Below are 19,582 nucleotides of genomic sequence, written 5' to 3'. Positions count from 1 at the left end.
ATCAGTCCAGGTAGGCATGCTGTGAATTGTAGTTCACAAGCTCTTAGAATTCGGGTGAGGGAGACCGCTGGTGGTGAGCAGGAGAAGTTATTGAGTTTGTGACACTTGTATTCAATTTAGTTAAAATAATGCATATTTATTGTCATCATTGTTTCATTCTCTGACCCTGCATGTCAAATAGCCTATGACAGACAAATATTGATTTCATCTTGGATATGAGTTTTGCACCTAAATCACCCAATAAAGACATTGGTGCACAAACGCACCAATGTGTTCAACATGTCTAAAGGATATAAAGAGAATAAATTAGTATTGATCAACACACCAGAAACCATAATTCATCTTATAGCAAATTAAAATAGAATCTGCATGCACAATAAATAAAAGGTTTTTGCATGTTTTAATAAAAAATGTATTTCATAAAACTAGTCATAAGCATATTTCCAGAACATTTGTTTGTTATTAAAGTAACATACATTTTACCCCACGCTCGTTCAAGTCCTCATTACACACATGGTCCTCAGCTCGATGGGGCCGTATTGTGTATATATAAAAAAAATAAAAACTAATGAAATATGGGAATTAAATAAGATGAAACTCTGAAATACAATAAATGTAATATAGTAGAGGCTAATGTCAAAACAAAATACAAACAGGGCATTAGATTAACCATATATTTCAGCTCAGTGTTGTTGCTAATACATTTCTTCATGAGATTTTCAATAACCAAGCGATTTATGTTAAACAAACAAACATCAAAATACTTTTTTTGTCAGCTGAGGTTTTAGCGCCTTACGCAGGGTGACGAATCACGAGAACACTAAATCTCTAACCTGTACTTTTTTTGTGTGTGTGTAAATTATAATAATTTCAAATGGGATGCCATTTTTATTAACATAAATGATATACTGTAAGCGAAAAATGCAATATATAAATATATATATTGCATAAATACAACAAAATATATAAAATTTAGTTATACAGTTTTCCAGTCTTGCTCACTAGGGGATGCGTCAGCACTCTCAGCACCCCCCTTCCCACGCCATTGCACAGTCATCACATGTGTGCCAAAATGTGGTCAAACTCCACACATGCAATCCATATGCATCCTTCAAAAATTATCCATAACAAACACTCAATTTTAACATATGCCTCTTTGTGAACACATATTTAATGCAATTTATAATCATTTTGTGTGAAATTTTATATATACCTAAATAATTCTCAACCAATGCACAAAACCAGGAGCTCTCTTGCACAATGAATGTTCTTATGCTACTAACTGGAGAGAGTGCTGGAAAGCAGGTGCTGCAAAACTCGGGTTCTTAAAGGGGCCACGTCCAATTTATGACTAGAATTAAATTACACAAAACTTCTCCACTTATCTACATAAACTATATATTATTAATAATTTGTATTATTATTATGTAAAAATGCCTACATAAATCTCCAAACCTTAATTTGCAAATATTTATTTTTAATAATTCCATTGCGTAGCCAGTACAAGTCTTGTGTCATCAACTCGAAACTAAAGTTAGATTCGTTGCAATTTTGGGAACCGGGACAACCAGTTGTTGAGAATAGACTCAAAAGAACGATTCATTCAAGAATCAAACATCACTACATCTGGTTCCTTTATTTTAGAATGTGAACACACTGTGATTATTTGTGGCTGTTCTGCTGCAGCTGTTAATACCCATGATGCTAGAGCAGCCTAGGTCGCAGAAAGAACGTGTTTCAATTATTCACTAACTTAATGTGTTGTGGACCTGTGACATAGCCAAGAACCATTACTGCCCTGTTACACAGACTGCAGGGATAAATCGAAGGATAGATTTGCTGTTAACATGCACAAGTTGCTAAAACCTGTGCATGCAAAGGTATTTCTGCTGATTGCACACAACACTCATTAATTGCTGTTCTATTTATGGAGAGTATAAATCTAGTGAAGCTATTGGATTTTAAGTGTTTAAGTCTTGAGATCATAGCCACTAAGACAGTGATTACGCCAACCATATATTAGATGATACTTAGTCATTCAGCCAGACTTTTGACCATCAGCATAATGTGTAATGCACATTGTAGCTTATTCTAAAATTACCTTCTTAGCCAGGAAGGGTCAGTCTGGCTATTTTTTCCATGACATGGACCCTAATTCTGAAATTGATGATACCACATTAATAGAGTGGCACGCAACAACATAGTAGCTCATTCAGACAATCCATAAATAGTGGAACATTTGTGTAGACTTTGTGTATAGAATCGCAGTTCATCCTAAAAATACCAACTAATTCAACAGCAAAACTCTGAAAACAAAGCAGAACACACAGTAGTGCGTAAAGAAATCATGTTTACTTGCTATAAACTGCTAAACTCTTGAACATCTCTCAAATATTTAATGCCATGAACCTCAAAAATTTCAAGAAATCCATTGACTAGTTCCTATATAGAAGTGCTCATTGTAGAAGCCTGATAACTTACAAGTTTTTAACCCAGCGGACTGATAAAAATGCCCATATATTGCATAGCTGCCAGGAAATCGGATTGCAACGGGCAGATTTTGGCACCTCTTGCCATGTTAGTGCACAATATGCATCAGATTGTCAGTCAACATGTTTTTTGTCAGTATTCTCCCCTTAACAACTTCATAGTTTTTAATCAACACCATTTGTTCTTTATCCTTCATTTTTCCTTATATTTTCTCTTTTTTTTCCATGCAGGTGTGTGGCTTTGTGGGTCTGTACTACAATGTGATCATCGGCTGGAGCATCTTCTACTTTTTTCAGTCTTTTCAGTATCCTCTGCCCTGGAGCGACTGTCCCATCCGAAGGAACGGCAGCCAAGCCAGTGAGTATTCTGCAATTTCTCACTTAATTGGCATAAAGATTGGAATCATGTCATCATTCACGAGACATTTCATTTGGTCAAGTTTTTTTCCTAAACAAATAAAATCCAGTTTGATACTGCAAGAAGTTTCCTTAGACCCTAGAGATTTCTATTAATCATCCATCAAATGCATGAAACCCTCAAAGAGTTCTGTTTTTATGCCCATTCAGATTATTCCTATTGCTCTTGACCTCAACAAAAGTCGACCTCAATAAGGTGATAGTCTATTGGAAACACCATTTGTGCCTGTTGATAACTTGCAACACTGCAGTCTTTCTGAAATAATATCCAACCTTAGTCACTTTAGCCACCTTGTCACATTTCCTATAATGCTATTCATGAGCTTTGTTGTCAAGGGCATGTTGTGTGTTTGAGGCTTCCCTGATTGCATCACGGCAGTGTCCTCTGGTGAATGACCAGAGCCTGAATGTAGGTTATGTGAGCCTACCCAGTCACAAGATATAAAAAAATGTGACTGCAAATCAGTTGACACGGACGATAAATAAAACTTTGCTTAAATTGTATAGCAGTTCACAACAATTACTTATTTTCCTATATGGAAAACTTTTATGCTTTTAGATTTAGTTCAAACTTAAAAGAATTGCTATATTTATTGCTATGCAGTTGGCAGACAATTTTTATACAAAGCAATTTACATCCATTCTTCCCCTGGGAATTGAACCCGCAGCCTTGGCATTGCTAGTGCCATTCTCTACCAGTTAAATTCAGGATCACCCTGTAAATATGCATATACAGGACTAACAGTATTTAATAAAACCCTGTATACAGTACAGAAGTATAGATGCAATGATCCAGTTTTACTTGCTCTTACCCCAGATACACTACTTTGCTGTCAGAAGCAACACTCTGGCAGTGGAATCAAAATATAGACAATGGTATAAAGGAATATACACTAAATATAGACATGGACCTGATTTTGTCTTTTCTTTTCTTCTGTTTGGGTAGTTGTGGAACCAGAGTGTGAGAAGAGCTCCGCAACCACGTACTTCTGGTACCGCGAGACCCTGAACATCACCAGCACAATTGCTGACAGCGGGGGTCTGAACTGGAAGATGACTCTGTCCCTGCTGGCTGCCTGGATAATTGTCTGTCTGGCTGTAATAAGGGGCATTCAGTCTTCTGGGAAGGTGAGGCAGACTTGCTACTTCATGAGATAATGTAATGAGAATCAATTGAGCTGAGAAATACATACATTTTTAGAATAGCTTGAAGGCACAATTTTAAGAGGCTGCAATGCTAACTGCTTTTGAACTTGAATTACACAATTACTATGCTAATTATAATAATTTTTTTCCCCTCAGAATAGATAGTTTTTTTTCTCCATGAAGCTACTGTTCTGATGTAGATAACATGGATTTTACTCAGAAATAACCATTTACTATTTCTCAGATTATCATAATGTCTGAACAGCAGGGACACAAATGCTCTGTTTCTAAACCTAATGAGCTGTCTTCAGAAGTTTTGTAATGCATCATAGGTGTACTCCCAATTTTAAGTTTGTTCAATAAGGCGGTCATCTTTTTAAACCTTATTTTGGCCAAATTCAAATGCAGCATCGAATGTATCTCAGAATACATTGCAAGTGAAAGCATAAATCCAATATGGCGGACAAGGCATGAAAAATATTTGTTATAAGTAAATGTATATTTAATTAAATATAGAAAAGTATGGATTAAAAAGGTCTATTTGTAATTGTCTAATTACAATTCATTATATTACACAATATTTGTGTGTGTTATGTATTTTGCTAATTGGAGTATTGTACTGTTAGCTTCGCTACATGCTAACATCAAACTCAATAGAGTGCAACAGTCTGGTTGCACTCTCCATATTTGAGTTGATTTAACTATAATTTACAAAGCTTTAAAGACAGAACCACTATGATCTTTGAGATTGTTAATCGATGGCATATGCTTCTGTTTAAGCCATCAGAAATAATGTTAATTAGCCGAATTCCTGGTGAAGTACTACACTACCCATGATTCTAAAGAGAAAAGTTCCACCAATCAGAGAATCATGGCCAACCGCCTACTGGCATGACACAGTGTGAATTGCACAATCGGGTCAGCCTCCCTACACTCTCAAACGAATTATATATTTGCATACATTTGAATATTTAGCTATAAAATTTCAATATATTGTTTCTGTATGTGTAATTAGCAACTTGAAATTAATTAGCTTTGTATTTTTTATTTTTTTAGAGCTGTAAGAATAAACGCGTTAACGCATGCGATTAATTAGAAAAAGTTGAATGCGTTAATTTTTCTTAATCGCAATTAACGCATTTACCGTTAATACAGGATAAACACTGGTGTGATTGGCAGAACATTTGTAATGTGTCCGCCCGGAGTCATTACACTGACGGATGGGACTTGTGATAGAAATCAAGTGTTTTTCAGCCTATGTAAGGCTGTTTTATTTACCACAGAAGCATGTCAAGTCTTAAATGGTCTGCACTTAACTATCACCAAAACGCAGAATAAGACGTTTTTGTTTGCAAGCGCTTTTCAAGATTAAAGTGGCAGTCGAAGCTGGCGTTGACACCCTGATGTGAATCATGAACCCAGCTTCATCATGGCTTTAACAAAGTGGGTAGCCACTAGTGAGGGGTCGTTCACGAACGAGTCGGCTCTTGTAGGTGATCGTTGGGAGCCGGCTTACATATCAGAAGAGCCGAATCTATTTCTAAAAATATGTACAAAATTTATTTCATTTATTAATTAATTAGCTTCAAATCATGGTTTGTCACGAAATCCACCTCGAAGCTGGTTGGTTTGGTTCATCGCTTAAAACTCTTTTGGAAGTATTTTATTAAATCTCTATGGAAGAAATGAATGGGAAAAATACTTCGGATCCAACACAGCTGAAAAAGTGGGTGGGAAATGATGTGCTCTATTGCAATCAATTACATGACGAGTCTCCTGTGTGAAGTGCTATTTGTGAGTCATATTTTTCTGTGCTGATTTTGGGGGAATCTGCAGAATTCTGTGAAAGGGATTTAAATATAGTAGAATATTTTTAAGGGAGCTGAAAGGACTACACTCTTATAGATAGCTGAAAGTATCATAAAATTATCCAAAGTATTTAAGAAACAAACATGCAAGGGATTTGGGATGTGCAGAACTTTTGTGAATGACTGATGTTGCAATTCTTCAGAAATCTGCAGATTTTTGAGGTTCCATGACAGTTAAGCGATGTAGGCAGTAAGTAGCGAGGCAGTTCACAAGGTTTTTTGGAACAGAACTATGCAGTTTTCAGTAAAGCAAAACATTTTGTTGAATCTTTTTGTTATCATGCCAGTAAACACTTCACCACCTGTTCAGGTTGTGTAACTTGAAAACAAAATAACCTCTTTTAAACATGAGGCAAGCTCTATAAAGCCTGTTCTGTGTTTCTGTAGGTGATGTACTTCAGCTCTCTTTTTCCCTATGTGGTGCTCTTCTGCTTCCTGGTGAGGGGGCTGTTTCTTAAAGGAGCAGTAGATGGTATCGCTCACATGTTCACACCCAAGGTAAGGTGAATGTACTCTCTTAAACAAGCACAAACTTTATAACTTTAAAAAAAATACATTATATTTTTGCTATTCAAATTACTTTAGATGTATTTTATAAGAGTCTAGGGGACCCATTTCTTGCAGTGCAAGCAAAGCTTTTACATAGAGTCAGCACTGTTTAAAAAAAGAAATAATTTCAATCTAAATGCAGCTCGCCTTTATCTTTGTCACATGGTTTGAAGACTCTCTCTGGTGGTGTGGTTGAGATGTTTATTTAGATTTCATACAAAAATGATTATATTAATCACACATTATTATAAATGATGAAAAGCCACAAGTTGACATTTATGACATTAGCATTGAAGTAATTTTCGTAAAAGTTGAAAAATATATGTTTTTTAATCAAATAAATATATAAAATTTTTGATAATGTAATTTTAGCTGGAGATCATGCTGGAGCCACAAGTGTGGCGTGAGGCTGCCACTCAGGTCTTCTTTGCTCTGGGTCTGGGTTTCGGAGGAGTCATTGCATTTTCCAGCTACAACAAGAGAGATAACAACTGCCATTTTGATGCCGTGCTGGTCTCCTTCATCAACTTCCTGACCTCTATACTGGCCACACTAGTGGTGTTTGCTGTGCTGGGCTTTAAAGCCAATATCATGAATGAGAAATGTGTGGTGGAGTACGTATGACCTCTCCCATTGTATTTTATTTCTGTAATGAAAGGAAATATATTAGCTATGAATGGCCTAATCCAAATGTGATTAGATTAAAGGAATAGTTTACCCAAAAATGAAAACTCAGTCATCATTTACTCACCCTCCCCTGCTGAAAATATGTTCTGTCTTGAATGCTGGTCCACAACATGGGTTTCTGATGTGGCTGACCATGGGAACGGCATGCTGGTTAAGTTGGTCTTTTTAGCAGGGTCCTGTTATTTTCAGTCCCTATGACTTTCTTTCTTCCGTGGAACACAAGAGGAGAAATCTTTAACATTGTTAGCCCTGTTTATTCCATACAATGAAATTCGATGTTGACAGTGGCTTACATGCCCAGTATCTCCTTTTGTGTTCCATAGAAGAAAGTCAGTCATAGGCTACATGATTTAAGTGACATATGAGTGTGTAAATTATAACTTTGTTATACATTATAATACACTCTTAATTGTTTTGTTGTTTTGTTTTTGTTGCTGTTGTCTAAAATAATTGGGTCCTGTATAACGCTGCCTTTAGAAAGTCATCAAACAGCTTCATGTCTCTGTTTTTTCTCTTTAGGAATGCTGAAAAGATTCTGGGCTATTTGAACTCAAATGTGCTAAGTCAGGATCTTATTCCCCCTCATGTCAACTTCTCCCACCTTACCTCGTCTGACTATGCTGAGTTGTACGGTGTGATAAAAATTGTGAAAGAAGACAGCTTTGAACAGCTGGGGCTGGAGCAGTGTTTGCTGGAGGATGAACTCAATAAGGCAGGTGTTCAGAACTTACTTATGAGATCTACTTTAGAGCCATTAATATATTGTATTCCCTTTTTCAGATCCCAAACTTTGAAACCCAGCATCTCAATTTAAACATCAACTGATGGTTTGTGAAATAAAGAAATGAAAATGTATTCCAATCTATTGTTCACATTCTCTCCTCTCTCACACATCAGTCTGTTCAAGGCACTGGTTTGGCTTTTATTGCCTTCACAGAGGCCATGACCCATTTTCCAGCTTCTCCATTCTGGTCTGTCATGTTTTTCTTCATGTTAATTAACCTGGGACTGGGCAGCATGATTGGCACCATGACTGGCATCACCACACCAATTCTGGATACCTTCAAAATCCGCAAGGAGGTTCTCACAGGTGAGAGCTAGTTTTGAGGCTCTGCAGAAATGTCTTATAAATTCCTCACTTGCGTTCTGTCTTATGGGGTCATCTCTTTGTCTGTAAATGAAGTTTACGCTTATGCATTTTTCCAAACCAGTTCTGTTGTGATTATTCACCAGATATATCTCTTGACAATCTGAGAAAGTGATACTGCTTAACTCACTTTTAGGAGGCACTTAATATTCTGTTTGATCTTGTGTTTTTCCAGTGGGCTGCTGCATCATTGCCTTTTTTTGCGGCCTGTTGTTCGTCCAGCGTTCAGGGAACTACTTTGTCACCATGTTTGATGACTACTCTGCTGGTCTGCCACTTACCATTGTGGTGATTCTAGAGAATGTATCTGTAGCCTGGATTTATGGCACCAAGAGGTGGGCAGGAAGACTTTTAGCACTTGTGAAGTTCTCTGGAATTTGTTCAGAGAATTAGTAAAATAGGATGGCATGTCTGAAATCATACTTCTTCCTTGTCTGTGCTTAATAACCCCCTATAAATTCCCTAAAAAGCTTCTTTTTTTTTTGGTTGAGCAGGTTCATGCAGGATCTGGAGGACATGCTGGGTTTCAGGCCTTACACTGTATACTTCTACCTGTGGAAGTACGTGTCTCCAGTGTGCCTGATCGTACTGATTTCTGCATCTGTTGTAGATATGGCCATCAGCCCTCCAGGGTACAATGCATGGGTGCAGGAACTGGTCAGTTGAACACACACTACTTTTCTCTCTCTTCTCCTCTCTCCCTTTTCTCACTATACCCTGCTCAAATCAAGCTTTGCCAAAAATGTTTAATCAAAAAGGGTTTACATATAAGAGTGTTAATGGAATATGAAATAGAAAGGGAATATAAAATGCAAAAACATATTGAACTGAAAAAGGAAAGGGAATTTTGGGTATGTTGGCTTGACAAAGACCTGTCTTAAAGTTGAAGTCTGAAGACTGTAATTTAGGCCTGATGTAATTTGTGTAGTTAGCTTCAGCAGTTTGTGCAGTGTAAAGAGAGATTTGAAGCTTAAAGTTTTTGTCTATGTAGTTTAAAAAAAGCATTTGAAGTTTGAAGAGAGAATTGAAGGTTGTAAAAATGTGGTAACTAAGGTACTCAGGGTGGTTGCAAAGGTGTATATAAAAACATTTGTATGTACAGTATATGTACAGTATATATGATGTATATAAAAACAACCCTAGGGGCCGTTCAGACAGAATGTATTCTTGTTGACATTCTTTTGAAACTGTCACTATGCAGCGCTCCTGCACAAGATGTAGAAAATACAGCGAAATGCAGCACAATGATTAAAGACATAAATTTAGTGCATATTTACATAGAAAAACAATGGAAAAAAGGCGCAGACCGACACAATAGTGTTCAGTGTGAATGACAACCCAAGTTTGTACAGTATGTTGGCTTTGTCAAGTTTTAAGGATATGCTAATTTAAATGATATTCTTTGTTCAGTAAAAGTTAAGCTCAATTGACAGCATGTGTGTTGGTTACCAAAAAACAAAAATGTTGTCTATTATTTTTGGAGGGGTTAAAGTCAGAAATGTGTAGCTTATAATTTTATAAAAGCACTTACATTAATTCTTCTGTTAAAACTTATTACTTGAGCCTTTAAGTTGTTTAGATCGTCGTTTTAGGGTTTATGCTGCCACTTTGGCAACAAAAATTGTATATTAATTTAAACAGAAAAGGTGAGTGTGTAATTTTTTCACACTAAAATTATGTTAACACGCATATTGTTTACGTCTTTTGGCGATACTTTTGAAACAGTGAGTATTTTAACATTTATGTATTGGCCCCATTCACTTCCATTGTAAGGCGGTGGCTGAATTGGAAGCCGTGACCGCAACGCTGCCGTGGTCATGTTCTCGCAGTGAGTACATGAACGATCCACAAACGCTGCCTCAGTGTGATCGCTACCCAGGCACATGAGGCATCGCCTATGACCATCAGTTTTGGAGAGATATCGACCGCATCCAGGAACTACACAGAGGCGGAAAGGCATCTTTAAAAAGACGCGTCCTGAAATGGACGTTCAACGCCTGCGGTGTATTGCTCTTTTGTGAGTGAAAATGAACCTCTTTTAGCGAAAACAAACTCTTTTAGGATGAAACACTCTTTTTGACAGAAGCGCTGTCGAAGCGCCCTGGGGCGTGGACTGCACAGCATGCAGAGGAGGAGAAAGCCGCTGGTAATGCGCTGTAGATCCAACAGCAGTGCTTCGCCTGCTGAGTGAACAGGTGAGTGGAACAGTAGTGAATTTCAGCTTGCTGCTGCACAACCATTCGTCTCCGAAGAAAAATCTGACAGACGCACGCCACTTCCCTTTATACCCGAATGTCCAGGGGTGGGACAAGTCAAGTTTTTGTTGAGTACCACATTCTGAAATCTTATTGAGTGCAAAAGATAAGGTAATGTTGTTATTTATTCATAATATTTTCTTACAATCATAATATTTTATTGTTATTGATAAATTTCATTAAATTTCATATTTAAGTTACTGAAATAATTTGTGAAAATTCTTTACAATTATTGTAATAATTGACATGTGTGTCTAACAAAGCAATGCTATATGATAATAACACTGAATTGACATATGTCTCTAACAAAGAAACGCTGTGTGATATTTTGCATCACATAGGATTTTTCACATCATGGTGAAACATATGAGCAGCTAAATGTGAATTAAAACAATGTCTGCCTTCATTGCTGTAATATTATGTTGTTATACTATTATCAATAAAACTGCAATTCTACCGTAACTTTAGCTGAAAAATATATCCTATTAAAAAATACTAAAACACAATAACTTTTCATCAAAGAGTTGAGGGAAGAGAGAGACAAGAGTTGAAAATTAGCATTAGCTATAAACTCTATATGCTGCGCATCAGTTACAGGCTTTGTATTGTAACTATGTTTGACTGTATGGTCCCTGTTAAATAAATAAATAAATAAATAAATAAAGTGAGCATGAGTGAACGCATCAAAATATTCAGTTAATAAATGCTGCTATGTGCTGAGCAGAGCATTGCCAAATAGATGAAGGCAGTGAAAGAGCATGATGGCATTGTACAGTATGAGGTTTGGAGGTTTTGAAGTGGAAATGAAGCTTAATGTTTACTCTGCAATGTTTAGCTCTCCCATGTGCGTCGGCTGTAAAACTCCATGAACCAGCAAAATGTAAGGCTCAAGGAAAGTGAAAATAATGGTAACATAAACTGTTGGTTAATATATTTGTTATAGCTTATAGGTATTTTACATTTTTAGAGGTTTTGAAATGAAAATCATGCTAAATGTGTCCTACTTTACTCACCAACACTGTCCTCCTGGCGCGCCAGCTGGAAGTGTCACGTGACTACAAAATGCCTTGTTGTGATTGGCTTGTTGCATCAGAATGGAACTTAGATGGTTACATATTGTTACTTTCTTAACAACAGTGAATTGGTGCATTCTTTCACACTTTCAGAAATCAGAATTTATGAATTTTTTAAAGCTTTTTAATAAATATAAATTTGAAGTCAAAGAATGATCTCTAATATTCTGGGTGGCCTGGGTCTAATTTGGGTGGTCCTAGGCCGACACCAGCCCACCCTTAGCTATGACACTGAGAGGGACAATTCAGAATAATTTTTGTGGTAATAAACATGTGGTTAGGCCACAAATGCTGTCAATTGAGTTTAACTTGTATTGAACTTGCATTCCTTGAAACATTTTTTTTATCTATCTGGCTTCCCTTTTTCTCTCTCTCAAATGTGACTTTTTCCTTCTGTCTCTCTCTCTCTCTCTCTCTCTCTCTCTCTCTCTCTCTCTCTCTCTCTCTCTCGACTTAGGCCATGGAGAGGTTTCAGAGTTATCCTCCTTGGGCTCTAGTGATGTGTTTCGCTCTCATTATTGTAGCCATGCTTCCTCTTCCACTGGTCTTCCTTGCTCGTCACTTTAACTGGCTCCCTGATGGCTCCAACAAGCTATCCGTCTCTTATCGCAAGAGTCTGGCAAAGGAGGCTTCCACACTGGAAGACGAGACAAGGTTTATACTTGGGAAGAACCCCAGCGAAGCTCCATCTCCAATGCCCAGTCACCGTGCTTATCTGGGCCCAGGCAGCAGCTCTCCTGTTGAACTCATCACCAACTCTACCTCTATCAGTGGATATGGCAGCAGTTATCAGACCAACCCTGCTCCCCCCAAATCTGAGTCATGATCCTTCAACCCAACAACCAGAGACTGAGGAAGAGAAGAGAAGAGAAGATGGAAACATGCTGAACAGATAAGAAGGTCCTAGTGTTAGTTACACCTTAACCCAAGCCATGCAGAGGAGCAGGATAACAAGAAAATGGAAAGAAATCAGCGATCCTTCACTATATCACACGTACAGTTCAACCTACAGTAAGCAAGGAACATGCCATTATACAGACAACCTCCTCTGTGCCCTTTTATTCATTCAGTCTAGAGATCCTGTTCTTAAGGTGAGAGACCCCAGGGCTTCCAGATCAGTCACATAACTGAATGCAAGGTTGCTTGGTGAGTTATTTGACTGTAAATCTGATATTCATACACAGATCAATTAAATCAACCCTTAGAAGGTTATAAGGATAGTTCACCCGAAAATGAAAACAAATTGTTTATTCACCCTCATTTTGTTCCAACCCGATCTGACTTACTTATATTGAATGCAAAATGAGGTGTTAGGCAGTGTTAGTAACCATTCAATTTTATTGTATGAAATGAAGATTCAGTGAAAGTGAATGATGATTAAGGAAAAAAACCTATTTTTGTATTCCATAGAAGAAAGAAAGTCTACGGGGAACAACTTGAGGATGAGTAATGATTAAGTGAACTATCCCTTAATATATTAATGACTAAATTGAAGAAAACATAATCAACAGATTAACACCAAGAGAAAAGCTATTTTTTTTTCCTAACCAGTCATGGCCGCGACATGTCATTGTGAGAAGTTTGGTCTCTGTGACTGATCTGGGGCCCAGTAAATGCCATAGGGGTGGTCACACCCCTTTCTGTGTGTGTTTTGTGATCGTTCTCGCTCAGGTTAAGGTGTTCCCAATGCTGCTGAACTCTAGACATCTTACAGTATGCAGAAGATGCCATACAAGAGCCTCATTATCCTACAGGATTTTTATTTAAACCCAGAGCTCTATAAAATTGAGACAACACAGAGGGTCTTCAGAGAAACCTAAACTTTCACTTAATGATAATGAACCCTCTAATAGATATTTAAGTATCACTGTTAAGTACAGGCCACCTGACAGTAGAGCAAATTGATAGCTGTTAAAAAAAGAAAGCACATGTTCCTTTTTTCCAAGTGTTCTTGGTTATGGAGTTTACAGATTTGCACAACGACAGTTTGTCATATTCACATTGTACCACTGGATGGCAACATACAGTATACTATGTATTCGTAAACAACACATAGTCTCAGTGCAGTATATCAAATATATATAGTGTCAATGTCAAGTGCAGGCTGTTTTTGCCACTGGATTAAGCTTCTTTTCTAAGTTTCATTTTTGGAAAGTTTTATCTAGAGGTTTTTTTTTAATTTTTTTTTATAAAGAAATCAAGAAATGTGACTGCCTGATGATAGGTGATATTTACAGTGCACAGCACAAGAAATGAAGTGTAGTTTCAGAATGCAATAAGAGGTACAGTTTTAGCCAAGTTAGCTACACCAATTACAATAGCTCTAACACTAATAACGCATTAATTTAACAGCAACATTTGCATATCTGCAATGGCAATAAAGGGGATTTTGTTGAATGGCATTTACTGGCATTCATTCTCTCAGCTTTACTTTGCAACCCAGTTCTGTACCAGTTTTTGTTTTCTATTGACAGTTGCCATTTCTTGGCAGGTTTTTGGTCTCAATCCAGTGATTCCCAAGTTGCTTATTTGTCTTTAGTTCTTTTTTCGCTTAGTGGAGACTAGTCTATATCGCAGAATATATGTAATAATACTGTAATTCCAAATGACTCCTAATAGGGGATGGTACTTAAAACTACTCGTTACTTAGTAACTTATATTTATGCCACAAAACATTTAAATGGTTAAGAAGTGCTGTTTGCTTATTATTATTTCCACACATGACCTCATTAATGTGCACATTCAAGAGATTGAAAAAAATATGTATATTTGTCTGCAATTTCTCAATTTGTTTTTAGAAATTGTCTCACACATTCTATGAAAAATATTAATGGAAAAATGTGATCAATCAACCTGAAGTGAAAAAGCAGTTGCTTGTCTCTATAAGGTAAAGTCAAGGAAAATAATTGAGCTGGAAGAATAGGACCAGTTTCCTTAAGGAACCAAAGGTTAGTCCATCTTGATTTTGTGTCATGTATAGTTGATTTATGTGTAGCTTAGAATGCAAACAGTTAAGACTGCCTAATGTGAACGAGAATTGTTGCCCTTTAATGCTCACTGCCTAATAATCTGTAAATTTAAGCATCCTCTTCATTTTAGTTTGGCTTTTGTGCTCTTAAAGGGAAAGTTCTGACAAAAATTCTAATTCTGTCATTTACTCACCCATGTGTTGTTCCAAATCTGTCTGACTTTCTTTTGTGGTAAACGAAGAGAGATATTTGGCAGAAAAGGTTCATAGGTGTTTGGAACAACAGGAGGGAGAGTAATTGTTCAAATTGTAATTTTTGGGTGAACTTTCCCTTATAAAGATGATCTGCTCACAATGATCTAGTAAGACTATATTCAGGGAGCAGCAGAGGGGTGAAATAGGAGAGAAAACTGTAAAGAATAGAGGTGGAGAGTGGGAGACAAGTTGTCGGCTATTTTGATGTGTAAAACAGCAAACCGTTTGATCATCCAGCTGCATGTAGCTTTCGTGCCTGTCACAAAGACTGTTGAGGTAAAAATAGACTAGGCTATTTACCCAGAGGAACCTGTGTCAGAGACGGCATGGCTACATGTTAATGAGTCCTCCTTGAGTGTGTGTGTGGGGTGGGAGGGTTAGATGTTCTTATAGCAACATAGCAACAACTGCATATTCACAACAACAAGGGTGAAATAATTAAACAGCTACAGCCCCTTTGGCATGCTCTTGCTCCAAGATTGATAGTCATTGCCATTCGCTAAAGAGATTTAGTATGTTAGAAATATTTGAAACCATCCCACTAGATAAGAAATTATTTAGAAGGACAGACTACACAAAAATGAAAAATCTGTCTTCAATTAATCACCATAATGTTGTTCCAAAACCTTAAGACATTCTTTCAGAGGAAAGTCATATAGGTTTTTAACAACACAAGGGGGAGTAAATGATGACAGAATTTTCATTTTTGTGTGATTTATTTATTTTACTTAAAATGCTTGATCACATTTGTCACAAAATGCCAATTGCATTTTCTGATGTGGAATTCAGTATGCCTTCATCAAGCAGTCAGATGAGATTATGGAAAAGAGCACAATGATTTAGAACTCAGCGCAGAATAATTTCATCAAGGTCAGGATTTTAAATGCACAATTTGCTGTAGTGTGTCGTTGTTCAGTAAGCAGTAAAGTCAAAACATATTATTGTCACTCCTTCAATAGCACAGGATTGTCCACAGGATGTCACTGTTTACTTTTGATAAGTAGGTTGAAGGAGCCTCTCAGTATGCCTGGCCTCTGCACTACCGCTTTCTAAGATTAACATTCCCTTAAGCACAGCTGGTGCCTCTCATTATCACTTAGACTATTCTAAAGATGAGTGTGAAAGATGTATTGTTTGTTTTGCTGTTTACAAGTGGCAATTTTGGATTGTGCACTTTACCTTTTCTTGTCAAGAGGCCCCAGAATTTCACCTCATGAGCACAGTACAACACTGGTATTGTTTCAAACATAGGCGATTCTAGACCCTATATACCCCCTAAAAGTCTGTAATTTTGTGATCTCTCTCTCTCTCTCTCTTCTCAGCTTACTCCTTAAAGTTGACAATATTAAGCTTTTTGCAGGTATACACATTTATGTTTTACAGTTCTCTCCCAGGGAAAAAGACAAAGGAGTATTAATGACTCACCTTGCACAGCTCATTTTGTCCACTTAAATGCTCTATAGAATGTGTATGTCCCTCCCCATTTTAAACTTACTTCTGACTTTCAAAAGAAAGTAGCAAATCATGTTCATGGCTGTGACAGAAACTAAAAGCTATTCTGCCCAGTGAAATCATAATTTAATGTACAACAAAATTTGAATTGGTTTATTTTTTTTAAATGTCAGTTGGTCAGAATTTGAACTCTTAACCTTTTGCACTGAAACCATGAAATGTTACTCTGACCCACAACATCTCATATAAGGCTGAAACCCTAGAATTGCCTCTGGTTTCAACAGCAACCAAGAAGAAATGGGTAGAGAAGAGGATAGTACAGCAGCTCACACATTCAATTCTACATCAACAGATATTGGGAAAGACTGTGACAAAGAAAAGGAGTTTAAACAGCACTAATAACTGATAGGCACACACACACCCACAAAACATCAGCAGGAGCAAACACAAGCTTAAAGGTGCACCCTGTAATTTTTTGTTTATGTTGCACTGGACAGTGCAAAAGTAGTCTTGGACTTTATACTGACACCAATCGGTGTGGGTGCACCATGACGCAAAAGTAAATGTTTTTGATTGCATATGTCATCTTAGTATCTTATTCACAGCCATACAGTATTGTATGTCACCAATGCTGGTTATGTGATCTCAACATGGCGGTTCACATGTGGCGACTCATCCTATGTAGAATAAAACAGTGTTTTTAGAGCACTAATAAGACTATAAATTCAACATCTCAAGTCAGATAATCATTATAATCATATTAGTCAAAAGTACTCTTCACTTCTTTGTGTGTAGATCTAACTTTTTAATGAGAAAGAAATTACTGAGTGCACCGTTAATGGACTGCATTAGCTCAAAACCAAGCACAACTTTCAACAGCAGATTTTACATTGCATATTATGAACATGCATTAGGGAGCATATAGAGGCAGTTTAAAATGCTTACTATGACATTTTGTTTGGAAGCAATAATCAGATCACTCACTTGACATTCCAATGCGATCATAAGCACATGCCTCTTTTTATAATGGTCACAGGTAGTGATAGTGGACTAAAGCATTTACAATCATACATATCCTGCTGTGATGTTAGGCAGTGGTAACTCATTAATACATAATTGCAAATGTTCACTGGTAGAATTACATGTAGTCACCACAACCTTTACAGATATTGATCAGACTTACTCACTCTGAGGCTAATTCACTAAGCGTTGTAGACAATCTGGAATCATTTGGCACAATGCGGCTCATTTTCATCTTTCTATGGGCCTTTTTGTTAACAACGTAGGAAGCACAGACCTGATTGTGAGAGAGCACCATGATTCCTGAGCTAAAGCACTTTTAATTTGCCCTGAAAACATGAGTATAACATGATTTTGAGTTCATTCTAGTGTAAACGCTGAGCCATATTTTAGTTGAATGCAAATTATGAAATGTATAACAAGCATCTCTTCCTTTTCAAGAATGTTGAATAATGTTTGTGAGCAAAGTGTTATACTGTATAATTCTGTACATTGTTATTCTAAATATTATCTGTAAATATCAGTGTACATTTTGTTAAATGAATGGAAAGAAATCTATGAAAGGCAAACTGAAATCTTGTAACACTGATGTGTATGATATTGTTGTACAGTTAAGACGTTAAATATTTTGTACATTGTGTATTAGTGTGTACATGTTGTGTATGGGGATAGTGTCTGTTGTATCTATTGTGTGAGTGTGTGTGTGTGTGCGTGTTTGTGAAACAAAAGCAGTTTTATTTTTGCTATTTATGTTGTGAGTCCCTTACTTTCCTCTGATTAACCCCCAGCCGTGAGTTGCTGTTCCTTGGTGAAATTCACGCACACATTTGTCTTGTTGATCAACTGTGTACACACCACAAAGATTGTTTGTTAATGCACTTGAACTGAATTTTTAATTTAAATTATTTTAATGTATATGTTGGTTTAAATTTGATTAGACATCATCATTAGTATCACAAATATTATTGTTTGCTGCTTATTGGTTTCGTCAAAAGTCAAAAATGCTCACTCTCTTTTAAGTTTAGTGTGACTATATTCAGCGCATTCATTGTTAGTAGTGTTAGGTCACTGTAACACACACTTAGCTGGGGCATTCAACTCTTTGTACCTTGAATGTATACAAGTGCAAAGGAGGAAAGGTAAAAATAGAGTACTTTTGCACTCTGGAAGTGGTATTTTAATCATTAGAAATATACTTGATGTGAATGTAAACTTATTTTTAATTCCCCAAAGTACTGTACCAATAATTTGCAAGTAATTTAGTAAAAAGGACACTGAGGAAATGTGTACTATTACTCTTCATCAATGTGAAGTCTACACTTGTGTGCTGTACTAGTCTTAGATTTATAAGCAATATTTCTGCAGGCTTTTACTTTGGTTGGATGTTGGTTTCACAGTCTATGAGGCTAAAGGCCGCATCAGAGCGTTTCACTGCAGAAGAAGAGCAATGCTCTTAAATCTTTTGTCAGACCCTATTCTGTTGGGTGACAGCACATTCAGATTACTAGTCACAGTATACTATACAAGGACTGTTTTACTGTCTCTTAGTTAATGTCGTTAATACGGTACAGTATTTCTGATTCACTTGGGGAAAAGCTGAGTTATAAATATTGAATATGGACCATCACAAAAACAAACAATAAAAAGTTGAAATGGGTGTCTGAATTGTTTTTTGCAGTTGGGTTGAGATCAACTTACATGACAATGATAGTCCTATAGAAAAGATAGGAGCCAGCGATTAAGTTCTTCTCTCTCTCTCTCTCTCTGTGTCTCCGCTCACCCTTTCCCTCTCTGCCCAGTCCTGATATTTCGGCTCCCCCGCTCTCACTACCCTCGATGGCAGAGCAGCCAGGGGTTACTCGGCGATGCCCACAGTGGATAAGGTGCTCACGGTGAACCTATGCCCTCAGAGTGCGCCACCTGGTGTCCGAAGCTACAGTCCATGGCCTGTAGGCTTGTGTCATCCCTGACGGCCATGGCCTACGGTGCAGCTGGGCAAGCCGCCTCCTTCCCTGCCTGCCATGGCTCTCCTGCAGGTGCACCAAGCCAAGGCTCTGAAAGAGATACACGAGGGTAGTTACGTCCCAGGATTGATGGACTGGCTCTGGACTCGAGTCCAGATATAGGCATGGCACCGCGGGACACATCTGTCGCCGCCTTTTCAGCCCTTGAAATGACCTCGCATTTTTACGGGCAGGTGTTCCCCTAGAACAGGTCTTCAGGCACGTTGTAGTTACGACCGACGCCTCCAACATG

General features: G+C 37.4%; 1 protein-coding gene across 1 annotated transcript in view; it reads left to right on the top strand.

The window, feature by feature from the left end:
* The window catches only part of LOC127631086 (sodium-dependent neutral amino acid transporter SLC6A17-like), a 34,876-nt gene extending 15,898 nt beyond the window's left edge, over window positions 1-18,978 (top strand). Inside the window, exons 4-12 of the mRNA XM_052109061.1 lie at window positions 2,721-2,847; window positions 3,853-4,034; window positions 6,308-6,418; window positions 6,842-7,083; window positions 7,676-7,868; window positions 8,054-8,246; window positions 8,479-8,638; window positions 8,798-8,960; window positions 12,089-18,978. Of these exons, the coding sequence (XP_051965021.1) occupies window positions 2,721-2,847; window positions 3,853-4,034; window positions 6,308-6,418; window positions 6,842-7,083; window positions 7,676-7,868; window positions 8,054-8,246; window positions 8,479-8,638; window positions 8,798-8,960; window positions 12,089-12,457 (1,740 nt within the window). The 3' untranslated portion in view covers window positions 12,458-18,978. The remainder of the gene's footprint in view (window positions 1-2,720; window positions 2,848-3,852; window positions 4,035-6,307; window positions 6,419-6,841; window positions 7,084-7,675; window positions 7,869-8,053; window positions 8,247-8,478; window positions 8,639-8,797; window positions 8,961-12,088) is intronic.
* The last annotated feature ends 604 nt before the right edge of the window (window positions 18,979-19,582 follow it).

This window comes from Xyrauchen texanus, chromosome 37 (assembly GCF_025860055.1).
Source record: "Xyrauchen texanus isolate HMW12.3.18 chromosome 37, RBS_HiC_50CHRs, whole genome shotgun sequence".
NCBI classification, from domain to species: Eukaryota; Metazoa; Chordata; class Actinopteri; order Cypriniformes; family Catostomidae; genus Xyrauchen; species Xyrauchen texanus.
This window is presented reverse-complemented; position numbering and strand designations above follow the sequence as displayed.